The following is a 25,053-nucleotide window of genomic DNA, read 5'->3' as shown; positions in this document are numbered from 1 at the left end:
TTGCCTTAAATTCTACTGTTTGACTCACTGCCACCCTCCTCCCCAACCCCCTTTTGCCAGGTGGAGCTGAAGACTGACCCATGGGAAAGGAGATGGCAGAATGTCTGCTTGACAGCTTTTGGACTGAGAAGGAAATAAGGTTCTGTTTTTCTTTTTTCTAACTAAAAAAAGATTTTATTAAGAATTTATTTTATTTATTTATTTATTTTTGGCTGTGTTGGGTCTTCGTTGCTGCACGGGGGCTACTCTTCGTTGAGGTGCGCAGTAGCACCTCATTTTCTCATTGCAGTAGCTTCTCTTGTTGCAGAGCACGGGCTCCAGGCGCACACAGGCTTCAGTAGTTGTGTCACACGGGCTCACTAGTTGTGGCTCGCGGGCTCTAGAGCGCAGGCTCAGTAGTTGTGGCGCACGGGCTTAGTTGTTCTGCAGCATGTGGGATCTTCCCAGACCAGGGTTCGAACCTGTGTCCCCTGCATTGGCAGGTGGATTCTTAACCACTGCGCCACCAGGGAAGCCCCAAGGATCTTTTGTAAAACAAAGGTTTTTAATTTTGTTGAAGTCCAATTTATCTTTTTTTTTTCCTACTGTGGATCATGCTTTTAGTGTCATGTATAAGAACTCTTCATCTAGCCCTCAGTCCCAAAGATGTTTTCCTTTATTTTCTTCTAAAAGTTCTATGGTTTTACATTTTACATTTAAGTTGCAATTCATTTTGAGTTAATTTTATACAAGGCATGTGGTTTAGGCTGTAGTTTATTTTTTTGGCTTATGGATGTCCAACTGCCCAGCATCATTTGTTGAAAAGGCTATCCTTGCACCACTTAATTTGTATGTGCTTTTAATATGAAGACTCATTCTTATCTGCCTTCAATTCCGGGAAATTCTCTGGCATTATCTCTTCAAATATTGTTTCTCTGCTGTTCCCTCTATTCTTTGCTTCACATATGGGAGGCTTCCGATCTTTCCCCCACGTCTCTTAACTTACCTTTCCTTCTTTGTATCTCTTTGTATCTTTGTGTTGCATCCTGAGTTGAATTCATTAGTACTATCTTTCAATTCATATCCTCTTTAACTGGGCCCAGTCTAAAGCTTATCCAACATACTTTTTTTTTTTTAACTTTCATAACTGCATTTTATATTTCCAGAACTTTTAATTGGTTCTTTACTAAATCCACCTCTTGATTCTCATCTGCTCAGTTTTGTTTCACAATTTCCTAGAAGTTTACCCATGGGTGTTACTCCTTCATCATTTTGATGATTTTAAACATATTTATTTGAAATTTATTTTCAGATTGCTTTATTATAATTTTGTTGGGTGTGAATTTTTCTCCAGATTACTGTCTTTCTTTCTTAGTACTAGTTATACTGGTTTGCTTTGGAATTTTAATTTGCTAGCTCTTCTTGAATAGGAACGCTTCCTCTCTTTTTCTCTCTCCCTTTCTTCCTCTCTCACGCCTCCCTGTCTAATGCCACTGTCTTCCATCTTCATCAAAGCAGAGGCCTCCAGTCTAGAGCCAGGTCTTACACTGGCAGCTCAGGGTTCCTATCCTTTGGTGATACTAGGGACACTAGGGATATCATAAACCCAGTCACATCGTGGCCAGGTCCTGGTCACAGTGCTATCTTATTCCTCTGCCACCCCAGAAACACAACTTGAAACGAGCCACAGACCCAGGCAGCTTTGTTCAGTTTCTTTTCATAGGCAGGACAATCCCACCCCAGCTCCTAGTTTCCAGCAGTGAGACTTCCTCTAGTCCCCATCCAGGCATGAAGTTCCTTTGGTTCCTATATCCTCAAGCAGTGTTTCCCACTTTTTTTGACATCTTGGGATACTTAGAAAACAACAGCATGTGTAGAGCACACAGATAGATGGATGGCTCTGTTCCCTACCCAGGAATGATGGCTGGAGGCTCTGACTACCCTCAGACCACCTAGTTGCCCTGAAGCCTGAGAAAAAGCAGTATTTCACATACTGGTAAACTCATTCACAGCATGTTCCTTTAGAAGTAATGCTCTAAAAGAATCAACTCCCAGCACACTCTGCCTATTTCTGAACTTGGTTCTGTTCCTAGTCCACAGGATGGTTAACTGGTTATTAAAATACAAGTATGTCAACAACATACTCCATTTATCATTACTATGTATTTGAAGCAGAATACAGACTTTAAAGCGTGAACTTAAAGGGTCATCAATAACCAGAAGTCTGTGCTTTTCCCTCTGTTTAGAGCACCCTCCTCTCAACTTCTCTGCATCACCTTTTCCTACTCCTTCAGGTTTCCTTTTAGATGTCACTTAAGCAAGGCTGCTTTTCATGACTCCAGTCTCGCCACCAAGTACGGCGTCAGATCTTCTCAGGATTTTGCATGCTACTGTATTGTATTATTATAATATTGTATTATCATTGCCTAGTGTATTGTGTTATTATTGCCTATTATTATTACCTTTGACAATAACCTCCTTGATGGCATAAACTGCCTTTTTCACTTCTGTATTTCCAGATCTAGCACAGTGCCTGTACTAAGCATGAACTCAATAAATATTTTAATATCACCTATAACAGAGTTCCATGGTAAGGACTATAATGTAATAGTGAAGAGTGGGGCTCTCAAGTCAGAAATTCCTGGGTTTAACAAATAACAAATGTTGACGAGGATGTGGAGAAAAGGGAACCCTTGTACACTATTGGTGGGAATGTAAATTGGTGCAGCCACTGTGGAAAACAGTATGGAGGTTTCTCAAAAACCTAAAAACAGAACTACCATATGATCCAGCAATTCCACTCCTGGGTATATATCTGAAAAATAACAAAATACTAATTCGAAAAGATACATGCGCTCCAATGTTCAAAGCAGCACAATTTACAACTGCCAAGACATGGAAACAACTTAAGTGTCCATCAACAGATGAATGAATAAAGATGTGGTATATATATACACAATGGAATACTACTCAGCCGTAAAAAAGAGTAAAATTTTGCCATTGGCAGCAACATGGATGGACTTGGAGGGCATTATGCTAAGTGAAATAAGTCAGAGAAAGACAAATACTATATGCTATCACTTATATGTGGAATCTAAAAAATACATCAAACTAGTGAATAAAACAAAAAAGAGGCAAACTTACAGATACAGAGAACAAACGTTATCAGTGGGAAGAGGGAAGGAGGGGCAATATAGGGGAAGGGAGAAAAAAGGGTTATTATGGAATTATATGAAATCACGTGTGTGAAACTTTTGGAAATTGTAAAGCACTACAGAATTTAAATAATTGTTCATTCAATTAAAAAAAAAATCCTGGGTTTAAATACCAGTTCTACCACTTACTGTGTAATTTAGAAAAGTTACTTGGCCTCTCTACACTTTAGTTTCCTCATCTGTAAGATGTATGTCACAGTTCAACTCCTATTACTTGTTGTGTAACCCTGGGCAAATTCCTTTGCCTCTCTTGGTTTCGGTTTCTGCATCAAGCAGTGTTCTAAGGATTAACTCAGACAACATACATCAAGTAACTAGCACTTGCTTGCTTCCACTTCACGCTGAAAAGGGACAACACCATAGCTCAGCCTTGAGCACAGCTGCAGACTCAACCCTTTTCTGAGCCTACGTGGTATCTTGGTTGAAAAGGCTTTCTATTGCCATAGGAGCAATAAGGATTATCTTCATATCCACAATTTTTTCAGGCAAAGTGGAGGGCAATGTCATTGAGAACTTGAAAGGGCTTCCCTGGTGGCGCAGTGGTTGAGAGTCTGCCTGCTAATGCAGGGGACACGGGTTCGAGCCCTGGTCTGGGAAGATCCCACATGTCACGGAGCAACTGGGCCCGTGAGCCACAACTGCTGAGCCTGCGCATCTGGAGCCTGTGCTCCGCAACGAGAGAGGCCGCGATAGTGAGAGGCCCGCGCACCGCGGTGAGGGGTGGCCCCCGCTTGCCGCAACTGGAGAAAGCCCTCGCACAGAAACGAAAACCCAACATAGCAATCAATCAATCAATCAATAAATCTTTAAAAAAAAAAAAAAAAGAACTTGAAAGAATAATTTTAAGTGCAAATTTAATGTTCCTAAAGGAAACACACACACACACACACACACACACACACACACACACACACACACACACACACCTGACAGACTGGACCATTCTAACTCAAAATGTGAGAAGAGAAAGTCTCCATGAGAATCCATTTCCAAAATGAAGGCATCCACTACATTTAGCTGTATCCCAAACCCTACTGCTGGGAAGGGCTCATAAAACTAGGAGAGGATGCCTGTCAGATAGGAAATTCAAGTATGGGAGAACTAATGCAGCAAACTACTTTAAAGTTCAAGTTATGATGTACAGATATAGAGACTCTACTTTCAAGCACTACGTTTTTTTATATAATAGTTTAATGAGGAATAGAGTCTAGTAATTGAGAGAAAAATTGGTCACTGACTGATAACAAAGAAAACTGTAATTCAGACCAAAAGGAAATAAAGTAAAAATCTTGGCATCAAACAGACTGGAAATCAAATTCTGACTCTGTCATCTCCCACTGGTGTAAACTTCAGCAAATAACAACTCTCTGATCCTGAGCTTCCTCCTCTGCAAAATGAGGATCATGATGCTCACCTCACAGGAAGTGGGAGAATTAAATGAGAAACCAGGTATGAAGTGCCCAGCACCATGCCCAACTCATGATTGGTGCTCAACAAACACTAGTTCCCTCCACTACCGCCCATGCTCCTTTTATCAGCAAGCATCATAAAAGGGTTTGGATCCTGCTAAAATGCATTTCCTCATGTCTGGATTCACAAACTTATCAGTCTGTTTTGCAAGCAGACTCTCTGAGATAAGCCTGAGTTACCCAGGCCCAAGATCTGGTGAGCAACCTGACCTGGATCAGTGTGGACGTCTGGCTCCCAGGCCAAAGCCCAGAAAGACTGACCGGGCCCAGAATGCAGCATGGGTGGCCAGGAGACAGCCAGAAACTAGAGCAGCCAAAAAGAGGGAGGATTACTTGAGCTTCGGCTCCCGTCCTTCGCTTGTGTACTGCCAACAGATGAGCCCGATCAGATCCTGTACCCTGGCGCTGGCCATTGTCACCACAGTCATTGGCAGCAGTCTGTCCTGGCTTGAGTGCAGGGGGAGGTAGACATCGATCTTCTTGGTTGCTGTTGTGCCTACATGACCCTGTGGACAGAGCACATGCATGAGGGTAAAGCACACAGTTCCGGTCATGCAGACCCTGCTGAGCTACAACGACTGCCCTCCAGGGCCTGTGTTCTCATCCTTGTTGCACATAGCAGTGTATGAGCCTAGGGTGGTCCCAAAGTGGAAACATTGTCTAGTTTTAAGGTTTTTTTTTTTTTCTTCTTCTTTAATTTTAATTTTCTAATGTTCTAATGGATCTAGCTCTGCCAGCAGTAAGGTAAATGAGCACTACAACTAAAATAAACAAATTAGAGCAGTGGGCAGACCTAAGGTTTGGTGTCAGGAGATCTGCTTTGTTACTTATTCAGTGTGACCTTGGAAAAGTCATCATCAGAACTTGGCATAAGCTGCCTTCCCTGAAAACTGCCATATCACTCCTTGAGACCTTGGGATAAGCTGCCATATTCTCCAAGGAAGCATTTAGCAGTACTGGAACCAGGGGCTTGCCTTCTCAGAGATGATGGGGGCTAATTCCATTATGCAGTACATCTGTTACTTCACTCATCTGAAGTGAAGTTCAAGGGTCTCTGGTCTTATTACTGCCCTAATCACCATACTCACACTGATCTACATGTCCCTAATCACACCCACACACCTCTCTCTCCTCCCTCCCAAACCCTCCACTCCCCTCTGGAATTCCTGCACTAATCAGCAAACTTCCATACATCATTACTTCTTTTTAAAAAACATTCCCTCCACCTTTTTGCCTTAATTGAAACCTGCTGATCATGAGGATACTACTTCCTCTGCTGTCCAGAAGACTGTTTTGCTTTGTTCTTTTTAACCCCAAAATCCTTAAGGCCAGGAGGTGGAGTAGGTATTCTTGTTCCTGCTACTTCCAAACTATTAATTCTCCTTTCTTACAAAAACCGCTGTTCCTTTGAGACCCAAGCCATCCAACTACACCATCCTCTCCCTCTCCTTTTCTGTTACCCACCAACCTTTCTTTGGTCATTCTCCTCCCTCACTGAAGGCCTGAGCTCTTGGCTCATAGTCTTTCCCACCCCAATTCCTGTCACCATTCTTGGCAATTTCATCTAAAAGAACAATCTGTCCAATACGCAAGTGTCTCAATCCCTAGACCACATCATCCCCAGTGCCTTTTCATCCACCACCTCAAATCACTTATTGTGGTGGGTACACCAGAGATCTGCACTAACTCCAAAAATCTCAAGTTAGAACATCCACTCACTGAATACACTTTTTTTATAATTTTATTTTTGTTTATTTATTTTTAAATTTTGGCCGCACCATGAGGCTTTCGGGATCTCAGTTCCCGGACCAGGGATTGAACCTGGGCCATGGCAGTGAAAGCGCCAAACCCTAACCACTAGACCACAGGGTTAAAACCTGAATACACTTCAATATACCTCTACTTCATCTGTTCAAGTAGTCCCTCAAATTCTCCAACCTATAATCTGTTGAACCACCACCTTTTAATTATCTATCAGTCACCCTTATTTCCCAATGCCACCCTCCAGATTACATAAGCCATTACAATCGTTCCTTTGCAAATACAGTTTTAATACTCTCTTCCTCCACTGGACACAATTCACAGAACCCCAATCTTGTATGAACCCAACCCTCTGCATTGCCCACCTAAACATCAATGGAGAAAAATCATATAACTGTACAGATTGATTTTACTTTAAATTCATGATGATAAACCTCAAACAGACACTCAACACTGTATAGCAAGCCTATTATATCTCCTGATCCAACCTGAACCCCGCCTGAGACCACTAATGCATACTTTTGCTTCTCTCCTCAAACTTCCCATGAACCTCGCCTCTTAACCTTCAGCTCCTGTCCCTCCCTCGTGTATTGCCAACAGACGAAAAATACTGTGGACCCTTGAACAACACAGGTCTGAACTGCGAGGGTCCACTTACACGTGAATTTTTTTCACTTGATATGGGCTACAGTACTACAGGATCCACAGTTTGTTGAATCTGTGGATACCAAACTGCAGCATCAAATGTGATCATATTACACTCCTGTTGAAATTCCTTCAGTGAGTGGCTCCTATGATACTTTGAATAAAATCCAAATTCCATGCAGTGTGCAACAAAGCACTGTGTGATCTGAACCCTGCCTAGCCCTCCAACATCATCTACTGCCACTCTCCCCCCACCCCCCAACCCCGCGCTTCAGCTACACCAGCCTTCTAGAAGTGCCCTGAATGTGTGTACCTTGCCTGCTTCTTCCTCTTTTAAGGCCACAGCAAGTGCTATTCACGTATCTAGAAGGCTCTTTCTCATGATTTTTGCATCCTCTATTATGTGGCCTCGGGCAGGTTACTTAACTCTCTGTTCTTCCATGTCCTCATACATAAAATGATAATAATAGGACGTGCTATCTATCAGAGGGCTGACTCTTGTGAGGATTATTATTATTGTTATTCAAGGCTCAGCTCATATGACCACTCCTCAGAGAAACCTCCACTGATAATCCTATAGAAAGAAGACCCTTCCACAGTTATCCTCTCACACATATCCTGTTCATTTCCTTCATAGCACTTAACAATTTGATATTATATATTTATTTATGTACATCTTCAGTGTATACCTCCCCCACTAGCCTCTGAGCTTCCATTAGGGGAACCATAATAACGTCTGCTTTGTTTACTGCTCTATACACAATGGTTAGCACTGTGCCTTGCGCACAGAAGGCTCTCCAAAAAAAATCTGTTGAACTACAGAATGAATGCATGAATGAGTCAAATGCCTACTGGGACACACGGTAGGAACTCAATAAATGTTAGTTTCTTCCATCCATCTCACTTGCCCTTTTCTATGGGTCTGTTTCCTGATAGCAGATGGAGATGGAGGGACTTGAGCAATCAAGTGGTTCCTTCGTTAACACTCTATACAGAATTCTATCGATCTAAGGTGGGAAAAAATATCAGAACTAGGGTAAGGAAATACATAAAATCAGTTTAAAAAACATTTTTAGAGAGATTCCACTTCTCAAACAACCCAGCATCTAATATTAGATCCACTGGGTTTTTTGTTTTTTTTTTTACTGAGTCTTCTCTCTATGTTATAAAGCAAATAATAAAAAAGTAATTCTCCTACATAATGCTCTCTCCCTATCCCTCTCACGCATACACATGCGTGCGTGCACGCACACGCACACACACACACACGCGCGCGCGCGTATTTTTCAGCTTGGAAGTAATAACTCCAAGGACTAGCAAAGATGTCTCTAAACAGCAAGTGTTTTGATCCTGTCAGGCAGTCAAAAGGTTAAAATTAAAACAGTGGCAATCTTTCTGGAGTGGGTTTATAGCCCTCTTACCACTCTCTTCTCAACCTCATTTTCAGAACCCCTAATTGCTGTCACTGCTCTCTCTTCTTATTTCTGTTTATTCCTCCTCCTTCTTCTGAAGAACTGGAGCTGAGGGGCTATAGGAATCACAATACCTAAAGATACAAAGATTCAATGAAATGACAAATGTGAATGTACTTTGCAAACTATAAAGTGCTTTAGAAATGCAGCGCAGTACACTAGAAAGGACCTAAGTTTTATGATCAGACCCATTTCTATTACTCAAGTCTATTACAAGCTCACATGAAGCCAAAGATGGATGCTATAGGAGCCCTAATAATAATACCTATTATTATAACAAAAGCTAGCATTTATTTAGAGCTAAATAAACTCTGCTAAATGTTTGCCTAAGTTATCTCATTTAATTTTCAAAATCACTATAAGAGGTAGGGTTCTATCATTACCCTCATAATATAAATGATAAAACTAAGGATTATAAGACTACAGTCATCTGCTCAAGATCTCATAACCAACGTGAAGAGCCGGGACTCAAAGCCATGTCTGTCTGACTCAAAGGCCTCTACTTTAAATATCAACACCTTCTTTCACTGAAGTTTTCCTAAATATAATCAATTCCCACTCTCCAAGGCTTGAAAATCATCTCCCCCTCCTTCTCACTAACATGCCCACAGCACTGCCTAAAGCAGTCTCCTACACAAGGAGCACCCTGAGGAGCTGCCCAAGGAGGACCGGTAAGGACTGAGACTCCGGAGGTCATTGCCACTGTCAGCTGACTGCAGGGAGGTCACCACTGTTTAGGAAATGAAAGCAGATAGTTAGTTATACGGTACTCCTACGCACCCCTTTACCCTCTTCATTTCATAGCGAAATAGCAAGTGTGGGGAAAACTATGAGAATAAATATGGCAGATACTTATTAAATGAATGAAGCACTTTATCTTTTTAATCTTCTAATTCCATCTTGAGGCACTGATGACGGGGGAAAAGTGCCTTGCACAAACCTTGAAATTATATATTTTTTAATAAGGAGCCTCTTCTGAAAAAACTCAAGGTGGTGGCAGTTAGCTCTATCTAATAGTCCCTGTGTTGCAATATTTAGAGAGAATCATCTAAAACATAAAACAATCCATCAATATAATAGAAAGTAATTAACTTATTAAAAAAAAAAGTGACCAAAGGATTAAAAGTATTCATCACACATCAAGGCAAGCAATATTCCAAAGAGTAACATCTAACTATTAAAAAGCAACTAGGGCTTCCCTGGTGACGCTGTGGTTGAGAATCTGCCTGCCAATGCAGGGGACACGGGTTCGAGCCCTGGTCTGGGAAGATCCCACATGCCGCAGAGCAACTAGGCCCGTGAGCCGCAATTACTGAGCCTGCGTGTCTGGAGCCTGTGCTCTGCAACAAGAGAGGCGGTGATAGTGAGAGGCCCGCGCACCGCGATGAAGAGTGGCCCCCGCCTGCCACAACTAGAGAAAGCCCTAGCACAGAAACGAAGACCCAGCACAGCCATAAATAAATAAATAAAAATAAATAAATAATTTTAAAAAAAAGCAACTAGCAATAAACAAAGATCATATACGATTTCACTGCATGGCAATTTATGTGTTCCACAGAATTGGGGAAATGGAGGCATAATTAGAGCACAAGGAAAGGGTCACCACAGAGACAGGGAAAACTGGTTTAGCTCCATCTTTCCCAATCACTCATGCATTCAACAAACATGCACTGAAACACCATATTGGGCTCTGAAGACAAAGTTAAGTAAGACAAAATGCAGACCTTCATCAAATTCATGGTCTGTTGAAGGTCTATACTGTACATTGTGATCAAAGCTTTAAGAGGGAAAGTACAGGCTATTACGAGAGCTCAGAAACAACCCAGACTAAAGGGGGTTGGAAAAGGCCTCCTAGATAAAAAAATAAAAAATAAAAAACTTACCCTTCCATCCAACAGAACCACTAACCCAAGGAAAAGACACTTACTGTATTTAAACACCTTCTATACCAATATACAAAAAAGTGAATATGAGTTCTCCCTGAGACAAAGGATTATGAGTGTTTAATTTTAATTTTCTGCTTTATATTTTTCTGTACTTTCTATACTAAGCATGTTATTACTTTTATAATTAGAAACAAAATAGTAAATATTATAATTAAATAACAAAAATGGAGATAAAAAGAACTACTACACAGAGCTTAAGAGTTTTAGGTACGAGAAAGAGAGGATCAACTTTGAAAATGTAGCCTATGTTAAGGCATCCAGCAGAATTTACTAAGGACACATTATGTGCCAGTTGCTGTGACAGGCTGTTGGAAAAAATAAGTTGAAAATCTAACTCAGACACCTTTCAATGGCAAGTTAAGTAATTTTTACCAAAGAAAAATGAAAAGTAATAAACCCATATTGAGCTAATTTGGAGTTGAACAACTCTCTCCAGAGCAGCCCCTAAATCAGGAAATGGCCCTAATTCAGGTTTTAGAACAAAAAGAAAAGTATTCCTGAAGCAAAACTATTCCTCAACACAACTGCAACTGATAAAGACCAACTAGACTCCAGAGTTCATACCACATGGCCTGTCCATGACTTGATGGCCTAGCAGATGCAGCCAAAATTTCAAACTCAACATGTCCAAGACCTGTTTCCTCCTTCAGCTTTGTCTCTCATTCTATATTTGATCTCAGTTAAGGCTTTCACCACCTACTCTGTCACTCAAGCTAAGAACCTTAACTCTTTTTTCTGTCTCATCTTTCAAATGTCTCTGAAATATCTCTCAAATCTTCCTCCTCAATGCCACTGCCCTAGTTCAAGCTTCATCATCTCACAGCAAGACTACTGCAGCAGTCTCCCAACTATCTCCCTGTCTCTAAAATCTCTCCTCTCTCCAAATCTTTATTTCTTTACTGCTATCAAAGCGATTTTTCTCTAATCACTGAACATGCCTATCACTCAGAAATACACGATGGCTCTCCCCAGTGTTAGCATTCCAGCTCTTTAGCATGGCAGTTAATACCCTTTGCAATCTGGTCTCAATGTATCATTAATAAAGTATATTGAAGAGAGGTTCAGAGCATAGATTTGGGGTCAGCCAGATCCAGGTTTGAATCCAGACTCTGCCACTTCCTTAGCTGCTAGACCTGAGACGTTGGGCAGGTAACTGTACTTCTCAGAACCTCCATTCCCTTACTTAGAAAAGCAAATAAAATGTATATAAAATGCCTGACACATAGCCGCTCATCAAGAAGTGTACCTCTTCTTCTGTCCTTCAATTCAAATGTCTCCTTTTCCTAGAAGGTGGAAGTCGAAATTAATTTCCTCTTCTCTGCCCCCTAGCAATCTGACTTGCATAGCCTTATGGCTTCATTTTTTCTCTACCTACCATTACAACCTCCTTCCCCACCCTCCCATGTAACTGTAAAGGGAAAAACTGTACCTCACCCATTTTGTATTCTCCAAGGGCACAGAACATAGCAGGGGTGTGGTGTTAGCTCACTGCATTGAAAGAAGTCCTCAGACTGTCTCTCAAAATGGACCCACCACACCTAGCACTTCTCTCGTATCCCAGGTAAACTGGCTATACCTCTTCTACTTCCCAGGCCATTCTTCAGGAGCCCTCTTTCTCCTCTAAAATATCCCCAGCACCTAACATAGGGCTGACATATAGTAGTTACTTACACATATTGATGGAGTGAATGATTAATATTCTTTTAACACATGATTTTTAAACACTTGCATTATATTATAGCATATAGAGGTACTATCAACCTATTTCCCTATTATTAAATGGATGTTGTTTCTAATATTTCACTATTGTGAATTATATTCTCAGAAACATTCTCTTATATAAATGTTTGTACACATATTCTAAGGAGATTACTAGGCCAAAGAGTATCAATGCTTTGTGGCTTGTGATATATACTGCAAAAGCTCACTTTTTAAAAAACTGTCTCTATGCCAATCATGAAATATCAGTATTATGAACTATAGGTCACCCAATTAATAATTAGTTCATGAAATGTAAAGATAAAAAATTTTAAATAACTTCTATATATGGAATATGAATGGGTACAGAAATGAAATACACAGAATTTGAACATGATGAATTAAAACATTACGTCTGTTCCAGATTTTTTTCCCATCTGATCCCATTAATTAAAATAATATACATTTTGCTGCCTATCATAAAGTTAATTTCAAAATTATGTACCTGCTAGTTTCCAAAATAGGGGAAGCAGGAAGAACAATAGATAGCATTCAGTTCAAAATCATCTTGAATTAAGAAACATCCATATCAACTGAGTTAGCTGAATTAAGTCTTAAGGACAGAAGGTTCAGTTAACAGCACTACTTAACATCAAGGTTTGTCAGTAATAAATTGAATATCAGATCTCAAAACTGTTGCTAAGTGTTCAATTTCTCTGTCAAGGGAAAGGAACAGAGTAAGGATAGACAGCTTGGCTTCTGCAATTAAAGAGACAAAAAGCAGGCAACATTATTCCATTAGTCACAACTGCACAAGCAGATCATTATATGTAATTCTAATGTAGAAATAAATATATCAGTGTATCCAGACAATATAATGATGCAAATTGATAAAAGGGTTATTTGTAGCCTTCAAAACTTAAAACTCTCTTAAAGGAATGGCTGCAGTTCCATTCCACCAGTACCTTCTTCCCTCAACAAGGACCAAAGGATGCTATAGTCTACCAATGGCCTAGTCTTTAATAACATGATACCCAGACTTGGTACAGGGGTCTCAGATTATCACTACTCTGATGATGATTTAGGGACTTCATTTAATCAGAGTAAGGATTTTAAACAAAATCAAGCCTAATTCTGGTCGAAGCCAGGTTTAATTGACCATGGCTACATGAAGAGGAAACAAAAACCCCAAACCCCATACTGCAGCATTCTGCTCTCAATAAGTGCTGGCTTTATGAGCTCAGGCAAAGAACTCACTTTTGTACATTCAAAATGGTGGCACTGAACTTATGAATAGATTTTGTATAAAATTCTATGACAAATCCATTCAGAACTAGGGGCTTGGCTTTGTAGTGCTATCTTAACCCTCAATAAATCAGGAATGCTTAAAGCCTATTAAAGTAACATTTCCCTGATCTGGCACCTGTAGTCAAGTTAATTTGTCAAAAACATTCCTACAGTTTGTCACTGGACACTGTATTTTCTGACAAGTTAAGTTTAAGATAAAATTGACAAAATCTCATTAATTTTCTCTCAATCACCAACCTTGGTTCCATTAAGCTTTTATTATTAAGAACGTCAACTGTCACTCTTTCTTTAACAAGGTCAAGTTCTGGTCTGGGTACCTCCAGGATTCTTATTCTATTAATAGGGACAAGCGAGGCATTGCAGTGTGGTGGTTAAAAGCATAAGCTGTAGGGTCAGAAAGACCTGGGTTCAATTCTCAGCAATGCCACTTACTGTGTGTCCTTGGACAATTTTATTTAACCTTTCTGGGTCACTATTTCCACACAGAAATAGTGTATTATAAAAGTACCTCTTCGCCCTCGCACAGAAACGAGGACCCAACATAGCCAAAAATAAAAAAAAAAAAAAAAAAAAAAAGTACCTCTTCATGGATTTGTTGAAAGGATTCAATGAGACCACGCATGTAAAGCACTTATCACTGTGCCTAGTCCACAGTAAATGCTCAGGAAATGCTAGCTGTTCATTAAGTTGCCTTTTTTCCCCTCTACTTTTACATTCATAGACTTAAAAAAAAACCAAACAAAAAAACTTTATTACCATTCATACTTTTAAAACTGCAGGGAGGGCTTCCCTGGTGGCGCAGTGGTTGAGAATCTGCCTGCCAATGCAGGGGACACAGGTTCGAGCCCTGGTCTGGGAAGATCCCACATGCCGCGGAGCAACTGGGCCCGTGAGCCACAACTACTGAGCCTGCGCGTCTGGAGCCCGTGCTCCGCAACAAGAGAGGCCGCGATAGTGAGAGGCCCGCGCACCGCGATGAAGAGTGGCCTCCGCTCGCCGCAACTAGAGAAAGCTCTCGCACAGAAACGAAGACCCAACACACCCAAAAATAAATAAATAAATTAATTAATTAAAAAAAAAAAAACTGCAGGGAATTTTAAGGGTCATCCCCTTCAAAACAGTTTCAGCAAATGGTTGTCCTACGACGTCTCCTGAACACCTTCCACTGATGAGGTCCCTGTCACCCTCTGAAGTGGACCCTTGGCTTCAGTCTGCAGGCAAACCGTTTTGACGGCTAGAACTTTTTTTTTTTTCATTGAGGGACACTTTCTCTGCAGATTTTCCTCACTGATCTTAGTTCTAGCCCTCAGAAACCTGGAACAAACTTACCTCCACTTCCACAGACACCCCTTCACATACATGAGGACCTCAAACAAAGTAGCTCAGTTCCTAAACACTGCGGTACAAGCCACGCTGTAACCCTTCTCAGCGTACAGCACAGAATAGAAAGTTCATTTCCCTCGGCTTTTCCCAGGCTGATGATTTTCTTGAATTTTCTTTCTGTAACATCTGTGACAAATATAAACTTATAGTCCCGAACCTGAAACAAGAAAGGGGGCTGCTGCTCTCAAGTAAAGAGCCTCCCCATTTAAAATAAACCCGCCATAGCTTGATGCCTTGTCTTTTCTCACTTTTGGAAGAAATGCCTAGAGCTACTGGTTTAAGCAATCTGCTATCAAGTGAAATTTGAGTAATAGCCTTGAATAATTCTTTCTTTCAAGACATCAAGTGAAAGACCAGCAATCATTCATGTTTAAATACAGGTAAGAAATTTTACAAAATGGGGGGGGTGGGGTGGGGAGGGAGGATGAAGGGAAAAAAAGAAAGCCTACCCATACGGTATCTGGAATAAAAACCGTTTTCTCGAAGTCTTAAATTCAGAAAGCAGTCCTTGAAAATGTTTGTTTTTACCATGACATTTTACGATTATGTTTGCTAGGGACCTCTCTGCAGAGTCTACAGAACTGGTCTGGACCCATCCCTTCCAGACTTGAGCTGTGTAACTTTGGGCAAGCCCATAACCTCTCTGAAAGTCAATTTCCTCAGCCATGAAACACGGATGAGACTACCTCAATAGACTCACTGGACGTACGAAGCAAAAATAAAGCATGTTAAAATGCTCTGTGAACTGCAAATTGTCATACAATGTCAATTATTTATTATTATTGTTACTTATGCTGTTGCTCAGACCAGGCAGATCTTCAACAAAAAGTCCCTTCAAACAAGATTGAGAAGCGGAGGCGAGAGGAAAAGATCTCTATTTCAGTCTTTAAGAGAGAAGAGCCATAGCATTCTCTTCTCATTCAGCCTCAGGATGGTTACAGCCTGTACCAGGAGGTGCTCTCACACAAGCACAATCCAGTCATCTGAAAGCATAATGGGATGTAAAGTGTCCATTTTGAATTTTCATGGCCATTGTGGGATTCTTTAGATCATTAATGTTACACAGCACTTTGCATTTAATTATACAAACAATGGGTTCTATAGTGATGAGACTATCAGGGAAAGGTAATTTGCATGAACTAAGCCCCATCACCTAGGGTAAGTTTAGGGACCTCTTCATTATTAAATCATTTATATAATAAAGTCAATATGCTTTAAAAGTAAAAATAGGTTTTTTAAAACCATAAAGAAGAGTTACATGTTTTAAACTCTTATCAATGATCATAATACAATGAGTCTTTTTAAGATTTAATATCAACTTTTAAAATTAAAACTCAGTGGGGAATGTATACTTGGCTCCATTACTAGATGATGTATCTTTAGAAAAAGTTACAGTATAGCCATTATCATCCTCCTAAATTATATGGAAAATCTGGTACAACCCTCCAAGTACCCCAAGGACAATTTAATTCCAGAGATAGTGGAGTATTTGGAGAATATAAAATTGTATAAATATTGAAGGAAATAATTCAGGTGCATCGATCATATTCATTTCTTGCAGAGTTTCAGTTGGGTAAATGTTTCAAAAGTTTTAAATGTCAATATACAACTTAAAAGTTATATTGTGTCCTTGATTTTGAATAGTTTTTTAAAACCCACAAATTTATATACTGTAGTAGGTTCATGACTGTTTTAGCACTTTAAGACTCAATGTTTCTTAATGATATAATTCAAAAATTTCACTGAATCATAATTCAGTAAGTCATAAAAACCTCTTAAAATTAATCTTTCACGCATATCTAGCTTATCCAAAGTTAGAATTTAATTAGATGGCCTTGGTGCAAATGGGCTTACTACTTTATTTGCTCAATCAGTGTATGTCTCTTCAGTAATTATAATGAATTCAAGTCCCTGCTGCAACTCCTAGCAAACAATGTAAAAACATCAGACAAAATGGAAATAAACAGCTTTATATTTCTCCAATTACAACATTCACTTTCATCCTCAAAATGCACATGTGAAATAAGTGGGATAGGCGTTATTCTCAATAGGAAAAGGCCACACAAAGGACCTACACCCCTGGTGACAGAGAAAGATGCTTGTCTGCAGCAGAAAATACATGTTTTTTACATTATGAAAATGATACAACTGCAAAGAGCCAACTGAGAAAGTTTGCATTAAACAGTTTGAAAGTACATATTGAAACATAAATAGGAGCAAGTAAAAGAACTAGATTATTATTTATTTAGAACAACACTTCCTGTTGGGAAGACTCACTTCTAACTATACATAAAATTTACAATTGAGAAGAATCCAAGAAGTCTGACTCTCAGGCCTTTATCCCACGTCTCCCAGATACAATAAAAGGAATACTTCTTTGCTGTTGGGTACATAGAAGGGGCTCAATAAATCCTCACTCACCATGTTTCAGAGGTTAAAAACACAGGGGAACACCAGCTCCCTTAAGAGTAGGCAGAACCCTCTGCTTCTGTTCTCAAAAAGCAGTGGTCAAGTGCCAACTCATGGGGCCCAGAGAATCCTTACTCTTGGGTTAAGAGCCTCATCAGTAATTGTGAGGTGTATCTGTACTAAAAGTGGCTACCCAGGTGGTAGTACCCAAATGTGCTTTGATGATGACAAAGGAAGAAAAAAACAGTTTGGTCCTTGGAGAGACAGGCAAGCTGCCTATGACATCAACATGGCACAAGCTCCAACGCAAGCAAAAGGTCTGATGAGACAAAGGCCCATCTCAGGCTGCAATTCTCTGCGGAAACAGGCAGCGCAAGGCCTGTTCACTTGCAGGAACTGACAAATCACTCGGGTACCAAGGTCTCCCGGGTTTCTCCTCAGCCCTCTGGCATTATTTCCCTCCTGTTCGTCCTGAGTCTTAGTCAGTCCAATCTCCTCTGAGGTCCTAACTAAACCAGACACAGGGAGGATCGGGATTTTATCTTATTAAAATAGATATGGCTAATTTGTCTTTTCAAATTCATTTTAAATTAAATTGGATTTCCTCGGAAGGCTGCTAGGTCAGTTCCCCTGCTGAGAAATGCAGGACAAAGGTTAATTGCACGCCCTTCACCAGCTCTTCTACTCTCCTGGGCAGGCACTGATAACCTGCCCCCGAGAGGTGGGAAGGCTTCAGTTTATTGGGTGATAATGTTGCCATTAGAGCCGTTTACCATTATGCCAAGAAACATTTCATTTTTTTTTTACCTAAATAACAAGATATGATAGCAATAACAAGAATGAAATGCAACAATGTTGCCAATTGGTGGTTAGTTCTTCTAAAATGCAAAACCCAAAGAATAAGACCTAACCTTGCTTTCCTAAAAGGCCCCAATAGATGCAAATGTACACACCCTCCTGGAGCAAACAGTATTATGGTTCCAGTGTAAAATTCCATTAACATTTTCACTTAATTTATCTCGTTTAAACTGTCTATGTTCATGAAAATTTAACCCAGTAATTCCCTGTTATACAAAGCATAACAGAGTATGAATATTTAAATACAATGTGAATAAAACACTTTATCAATTATATTTTTGTATTCTAAATTAGTGACTTCACTTAGCATGTCTGCCTTGCACAGCATCACACAATTTTTCAATTAAAGGTCCAGATGTTTCAAAGGCTCCAGTAGGCAACAGCAGTTATGAGAAATGCTTTATCTGCATTGTAATCATCGCCACCACATCAGCTCCAGGCTGCATTAACATACTCATGTTTTATTCCTGCTCCCCTTCTAACAGAGCAGGTAATTATACAACACAGTGGAGAAACACAATCCTAAGGGCCGGACAGTTTCCTTACAAGCATCCACCTGAGCAACACATTTTCTTAAAAATCTGGGGTGACTGTTTAGCAGGAACACTGATCATGCAGAATAATTTTTTTAAATAAAGAGAGTGAATCACAGCCATACCAAGCTTAGCGTCAAATAGTATTAAAATGCAAGATGGTCTGCACATACACACGTTTATGCATACTGAAAATCAACTAGAAGTTTGTATGTGTAAAAACCACTATCATCTGTTAGAATCTAAGCCATTTCTTCTCATTTTTAATGCCAGTGTTATCTCTTGAATGAGTCAACTCTATCTTTATTCTTAGTATTCAAAAATGACAATTCATCTCACCTGAGACTGACCAAGTATAGCAATTATCCCTGTGCCCATTTGATTAAAATATATATATATGAGCAGAACAAAATGCAATTCTGACAGCTGAAACAAAAATATAATTTTTAATTAAATAGTTAAAGAGATTTAATTAAAGAGTTAATTAAATGACTCTCCCACCTAAAAATAGAAAACAATAACCTCTGTTATAAGAGATACTGTTATGCTTAGTAAACATAGTATAATTTAATGGGAAAATATAGTTCCTCATTGTTAAGAGAACCTGCAACAAACTTAACTTTAATTGTAATTTTAAAAATTATTCTACAAACATACTTATATTTTGAAATATTCCAAAAGGAGATGTCCTAATGAAGATGCTATTCAAAAGATAAATGTCTTTACAAATATTAAAACCTCAGACAGGTCAAATCCTAGCAGGTTACACTTCAGCATCTGAAAGCAGACAGCTTCCGTTCTTTCCTGAAGGAACCTTAGGTGGAACATTTTTAATACATCACCATGTCACTTTTTAATGTGCCCCAATCTATTAACCACATGGCAAACTAACAGGGATTTTTAAAATATGAATTTTATGGCTTTGTGCTGGTGATTAATTAAATAAATAGCCACCGTTTCACAAATCATCCCTCTAATTAGTCTAAAACAGACACTTTGCATTCACTGGTGTTAACTGCCATCTGAAGCTCACAGAAGGGCAGGAATGGTGCAGCACGGCCGCGTCTCTGCACTTTGGAGCCCATTGTCCCAGGCTCCACGGCTGGCATCCCACCCTGCCACCCGGGGGCAGAGGTGCCATCTTCACAGGTGCTGCAGTCAGCTGGAATTTGATTCCAGCTGCTCAGAAAAGATGTTCTCCTTAATTATTCTCCCTCACCCTAAAGGAAACAATGAAACGACAAAGGAATAAAGTGCAACCTCCAGCTGCAAAGAGAAGAGGTTTCACCAACACAGTTCATGGAGTGAGTAAGAAAGTTGGCTCCAGCTATCTAGTTTAGGAATAAGCAGGGTGGAAGCCTTAGAACTCAAACATGTTTATGTCATTATCTTGAACTCAGATATTATGCAATTACTTCCAAACCCTATTATTTAAAAGACTCCATTCAAAATCTGAAAAGGAGGTCACTCTTTTTGAAACTAAAAAGGATTCAATCTAACTTGTTTTAGTAGCATATTTTAAAAGTTGAGGGACTTCCCTGGTGGTCCAGTGGCTAAGGCTCTGTGCTCCCAATGCAGGGGGCCCAGGTGTGATCCGTGGTCAAGGAACTAGATCCCACATGCCACAACTAAGATCCGGTGCAGCCAAATAAATAAATACTAAAAAAAATAAAAGATGATAATTCCTCTGAAAGCAAATTAAACTTGGAGATAATTTTTAGTGTCAGGGGGAAAAAATCAAATGGGAATATCTAAAGAATTCAATTTCCTTTAGGAAATACATTAAGCAGTTTCCTAATCTGGAAGGAAGGAAAAGAGGGAGGGAGGGAGAAAAAGAAAGGGGGACAGGGAAAGGAAAGGCCTAAGGGGAAAGGAGTGGGAAAAGAAAGAAGGAAAAATTCAGTAGGGATAACACACCAAGGTATGCTACAGATTATTCTGTAGAAAAGGCTATCCTCATTTCCCTTCTCTCTAAGAATGGGAGGAGGAAATGACGTGTTGCAGAAAAGATGAGGACCCTGAAGCAAGATAGACTTGTGCCCTCAGCTAAATCATATAATCCCACTTAGCCTCAGTTCCTTCCATCCTGTAAAGGGTTTTAGCCCCTATTCTCTATAATTATAGGGACACTGAGATACTATGGATAAAGCAACTCGCACATTCCCTGCACAGAACAGATGTTCAACAAATGATGGTGATGCTGATGGCAATGAGAAATGGGAGGAAGGCAGAGCCTGGGTGACTACAGCCAACACTGCAGATGCTGTGTTTCAAATGTGAAAAAGAGGGACAAAAGCCCAAATGTACATGAACACAGAACATGATCCTCACTGAACTAAAGAAAACCCACATCACTGGCAACTAAGAAGAAATGGTGTAGTTTCTCTAACTTTCATCTTTACTGGACACAGAGATAGGGGAGGGGTGTCTTTAAGACTGTTCATATGGTAGAAATTAGATAGAAAATCAATGAACTTTGTATTCAGCAGACCTGGGTTTGAGTTCTGGCTTAACTACTTACAAGTTGTGTAAACTCAGGCAAATCTGTTCACCTCTCTAAGCCTTCGTTTCCCCAACCCAAAGTAGGGAAAATAATATATTCTTTGTAGGGAATCTGGGAAGAAGGAATAAAATAGCATACTAGGCACTCTGGCATATATTAGACACTCAGTTTCTACTACATTAAGTTAGATCACATGAAACTCTGATATTCAATCATTTATGATCCACAAAAATTGCAGTTCCATATGGTTTTACCTAATATAGTGACTGAGACAATGAGTAGCATGAACTGGAAAAACAACAGAAAATTTTCAAAAACGGAATGACTTACACTATCAATATAGGAAGACGACCAAGATATAAAAGGTGTTTTTATGACTGGCTCATGATTCCAACAATACAGCAGCTAACATGTATTAAACACTTACTATAGGTCAAATATTAGCCCATATATTTGACATCCATAATATTAGTTTATGTAATCCCAAAACAATTTAATGAGATAGAGTCAACTATTCTCCCCATTTTAGATGAAATGGGAGCTTGGCGAAATGAAGTAACTTGCCCAAGGTCACACAGCTGGTGAAGCTGGGAGCTTTCTAACTCCAGAGCCTGAGTTCTTACTCGTCACTTATAATTGCATGGCCGCACTGCAAAGCTACTTGTTTTGCTTTTAATAAAACTATATGGGTGGGCAAAGGGCTGAAATAAACATTTCTCCAAAGATATATACAAATGGCCAATAAGCACATGAAAAGATGCTCAACATCACTTATCAGTAGGGAAATGCAAATCAAAACTACAACGAGGGGCTTCCCTGGTGGCACAGTGGTTAAGAATCCGCCTGCCAATGCAGGGGACACGGGTTCGAGCCCTGGTCCAGGAAGATCCCCCATGCCACGGAGCAACTAAGCCCATGCGCTACAACTACTGAGCCTGCGCTCTAGAGCCCGCGAGCCACAACTGCTGAAGCCTGCGCACCTAAAGCCTGTGCTCCTCAACAAGAGAAGCCACCGCAATGAGAAGCCCGTGCACCGCAATGAAGAGTAGACCCCCGCTCGCCGCAGCTAGAGAAAGCCCGCGGCAGCAACGAAGACACAACACAGCCAAAAATAAAAATAAATAAAATAAATAAATTTATATTAAAAAAAAACAAACTACAACGAGATACCACCTCACATCCATCAGAATGGCTACTATCAAAAAAACAGAAAACAGCAAGTGTTGGCAAGGATGTGGAGAAACTGGTAAACTTGTGCACTGTTGGTGGAAATGTAAAATGGTACAGCCACTGTGGAAAACAGTATAGAAGCTCTTAGAAAAATTAAAAATTAGAATTACCAAATGTTCCAGCAATTCCTCTTCTGGGTATATATGCAAAAGAATGGAAAGCAGGGGCTTGAAGAAATATTTGTACACTCATGTTATAGCAGCATTATTTACAATAGCTAATAATGGAAGCAATCCAAGTGTCCACTGACAGATGAATGGAAAAGCAAAATGTGGTATACACCTACAATGGGATGTTATTAAGCTTTACAAAATAAGGGAGGGACTTGCCTGGTGGTGCAGTGGTTAAGATCCGCCTGCCAATGTAGGGGACACGGGTTTGATCCCTGGTCTGGGAAGATCCCACATGCCGTGGAGCAACTAAGTCCATGCGTCACAACTACTGAGCCTGCACTCTAGAGCCCGCGAACCACAACTACTGAGCCCGCGTGCCACAACTACTGAAGCCCGTGCTCCTAGAGCCCATGCTCCACAACAAGAGAAGCCACCACGGTGAGAAGCCCGCGCACCGCAACGAAGAGTAGCCCACACTCAACGCAACTAGAGAAAGCCCGCGCGCAGCAACAAAGACCCAACGCAGCCAAAAATAAATAAACAAATAAATAAAATTTTAAAAAACTAAAAAAAAAAAATTAGGGAATCCTGCAGTATGCTACAACATGGATGAACCCTGAGGATATTTATGCTAAGTGAAATAAGCCAGACACAAAAAGACAAATACTGTATGATTCCACTTACATGAGATACTTAGAGTAGTTAAATTCATGGAGACAGAAAGTAGAATGGTGGTTGCCAGGGACTGGGGAGAGGGAAGAATGCCGAGTCGGTGTTTAATGGGTATAAAGTTTCAGTTTTACAAGATGAAAAGAGTTATGGAGACACACTGTAGTGATGGTTATATAACGTTACGAAGGTATTTAATACCACTGAACTGTGCACTTAAAAATGGTTAGGCTGGTTAAAAAACAAACCAACAAACAAACACTGTACTGGGCAAGAAGCAAATAATTTACAAATCATTTTCTGGGCCTTCCAAAGGATGGACATGCCAGTGGGCAAGCAAGCACCAGTAGTGAGAGTATTTCACACCAGCACCTGCAGTGACTGGGATGACGATGCATTCAGAAGTCCCATTGCAACCCGGCATTCTAGGATACTTCTTCTCCCATGTCACAGTGTTGTTTAAAATAGAGAAAAAAAAATCAGACATGTTTGGAAGTTTCAAGGAAAAATCCTAAAGTTGTAATCAAACAGCTGCTGTGTTCCCATTATGTCATAGTCAAGCCTTTTTGCTATGTGACAAAGGCAGCAAAGCTTTTTATTTATTTGTTTGTTCATTTACCTATTTACATATACCTCTCATACCGCCTGAATCCTTTCGTGTAAACAGTGAACAAGTCATCACAGAAAGGGAAATGGCACCGACAGTGGATGCTATGAATCCATTCCCTTCAAGTCAAGAAAATCCCCAAACACCATGCTGTCAAAGCCAGGATTGTAAAAACAATCACACTTGCATTTAAGGCTTCTTGGAGCCGCCTCTGTGGCACCAAAACCCACCAAAGATAAAGAAGATGTTTGTGCTAAGTTGGGAAAGTGGAGACATCAGCATTCCCGCCTTCAAACCATTATTTCTGCTCTCCATACAGCACCTGATAAAGCATCCGGAGTGTGGTCTTCTGTGCAGCCACTGCTCTTCCAACGCCTGTGCTCAGGGGTTTCCCTGGGGTTTCCTTTTGGACAATTGCAGCAGAGACTCTGAGAGGAACCTAAAGGAGCTGCCTTAACCTTCCCGTAAACTGATATTTCCATAGAGGATTAAGACAAACGTTTCAAATAAGCCAATTTCCTTTACTAAAAAACCAAAGTGACAACAGTAGTACCAAGAGAAATATATAAAGACAATGAATGAATAAGACACACCTTTCTTGTCTTTGGGCATGCAAAAATACAGAGCAAAAGGTTAGATGGAAGTGGGCTACACAATTCCCTTATTTCTGATGTTCCACAGTGGGGCTTAATGAAAAAGTTATACAAGAATTTGAGTCATACCGAGGAGAAGAGGAAAAAAGTCTAAAAGCTACTATCTACTATATGTTGATGCTGCATGGTATATATATTTCTGTATTTGTGCTGATTATAAATTTTTCTATTCAGAAGAATGCAACTGTATTTCTTTTCTAATAAGGTACTTGTAGAACTCTGGGGATACCAAATGGTTACTTGCTGAACTGGTGAGAATGAAAATCCCTAACTACCCTTGAGATCCCTGTAGAAGAGAACAAGCTTCCTTCTCCTAAAGTACCCTAGGCAACTCCACTGGGCCACAGGAAGTAAGAGCTCCCTCTGACCCAGAGGTGTAGGGATGTACAGCTAACTGAACAGAACACTAAAGAAAAAGCCAGAATAGAGAACATCCTTAAGAAATCCTGCTCCTGGAAAACTGAGGGAAGCCAGAGGGTTTCCTTGGCTTTGGTCACCTGCCAAGCTTACTGCTTTCCTCCTCATCTTCTAACCTTGTCATACCTTTCTTGTTTTTCCCTTTATGGTTGTCTCTCCCACGTACCCATATTCCATTTTACACT

At 40.1% G+C, this 25,053-nt stretch overlaps 1 protein-coding gene across 17 annotated transcripts in view; it reads right to left on the bottom strand.

The window, feature by feature from the left end:
• MAPKAP1 (MAPK associated protein 1) overlaps window positions 1-25,053 on the bottom strand; it is a 237,908-nt gene that overhangs the window by 126,042 nt on the left and 86,813 nt on the right. For 16 of the 17 annotated variants that reach the window (XM_082467787.1, XM_082467772.1, XM_082467781.1 and 13 more), the window contains one exon: window positions 4,997-5,169. In XM_082467787.1, the coding sequence (XP_082323913.1) occupies window positions 4,997-5,169 (173 nt within the window). Of the gene's footprint in view, window positions 1-4,996; window positions 5,170-8,490; window positions 8,616-25,053 lie in introns of all 17 variants that reach the window. The other variant, XM_082467776.1, reaches the window with a different exon arrangement.

This window comes from Balaenoptera physalus, assembly GCF_965194825.1.
Source record: "Balaenoptera physalus genome assembly, chromosome: 7".
NCBI lineage: Eukaryota > Metazoa > Chordata > Mammalia > Artiodactyla > Balaenopteridae > Balaenoptera > Balaenoptera physalus.
The sequence above is the reverse complement of the archived record's forward strand: the minus strand, read 5'-3'. Positions and strand labels throughout refer to the sequence as shown.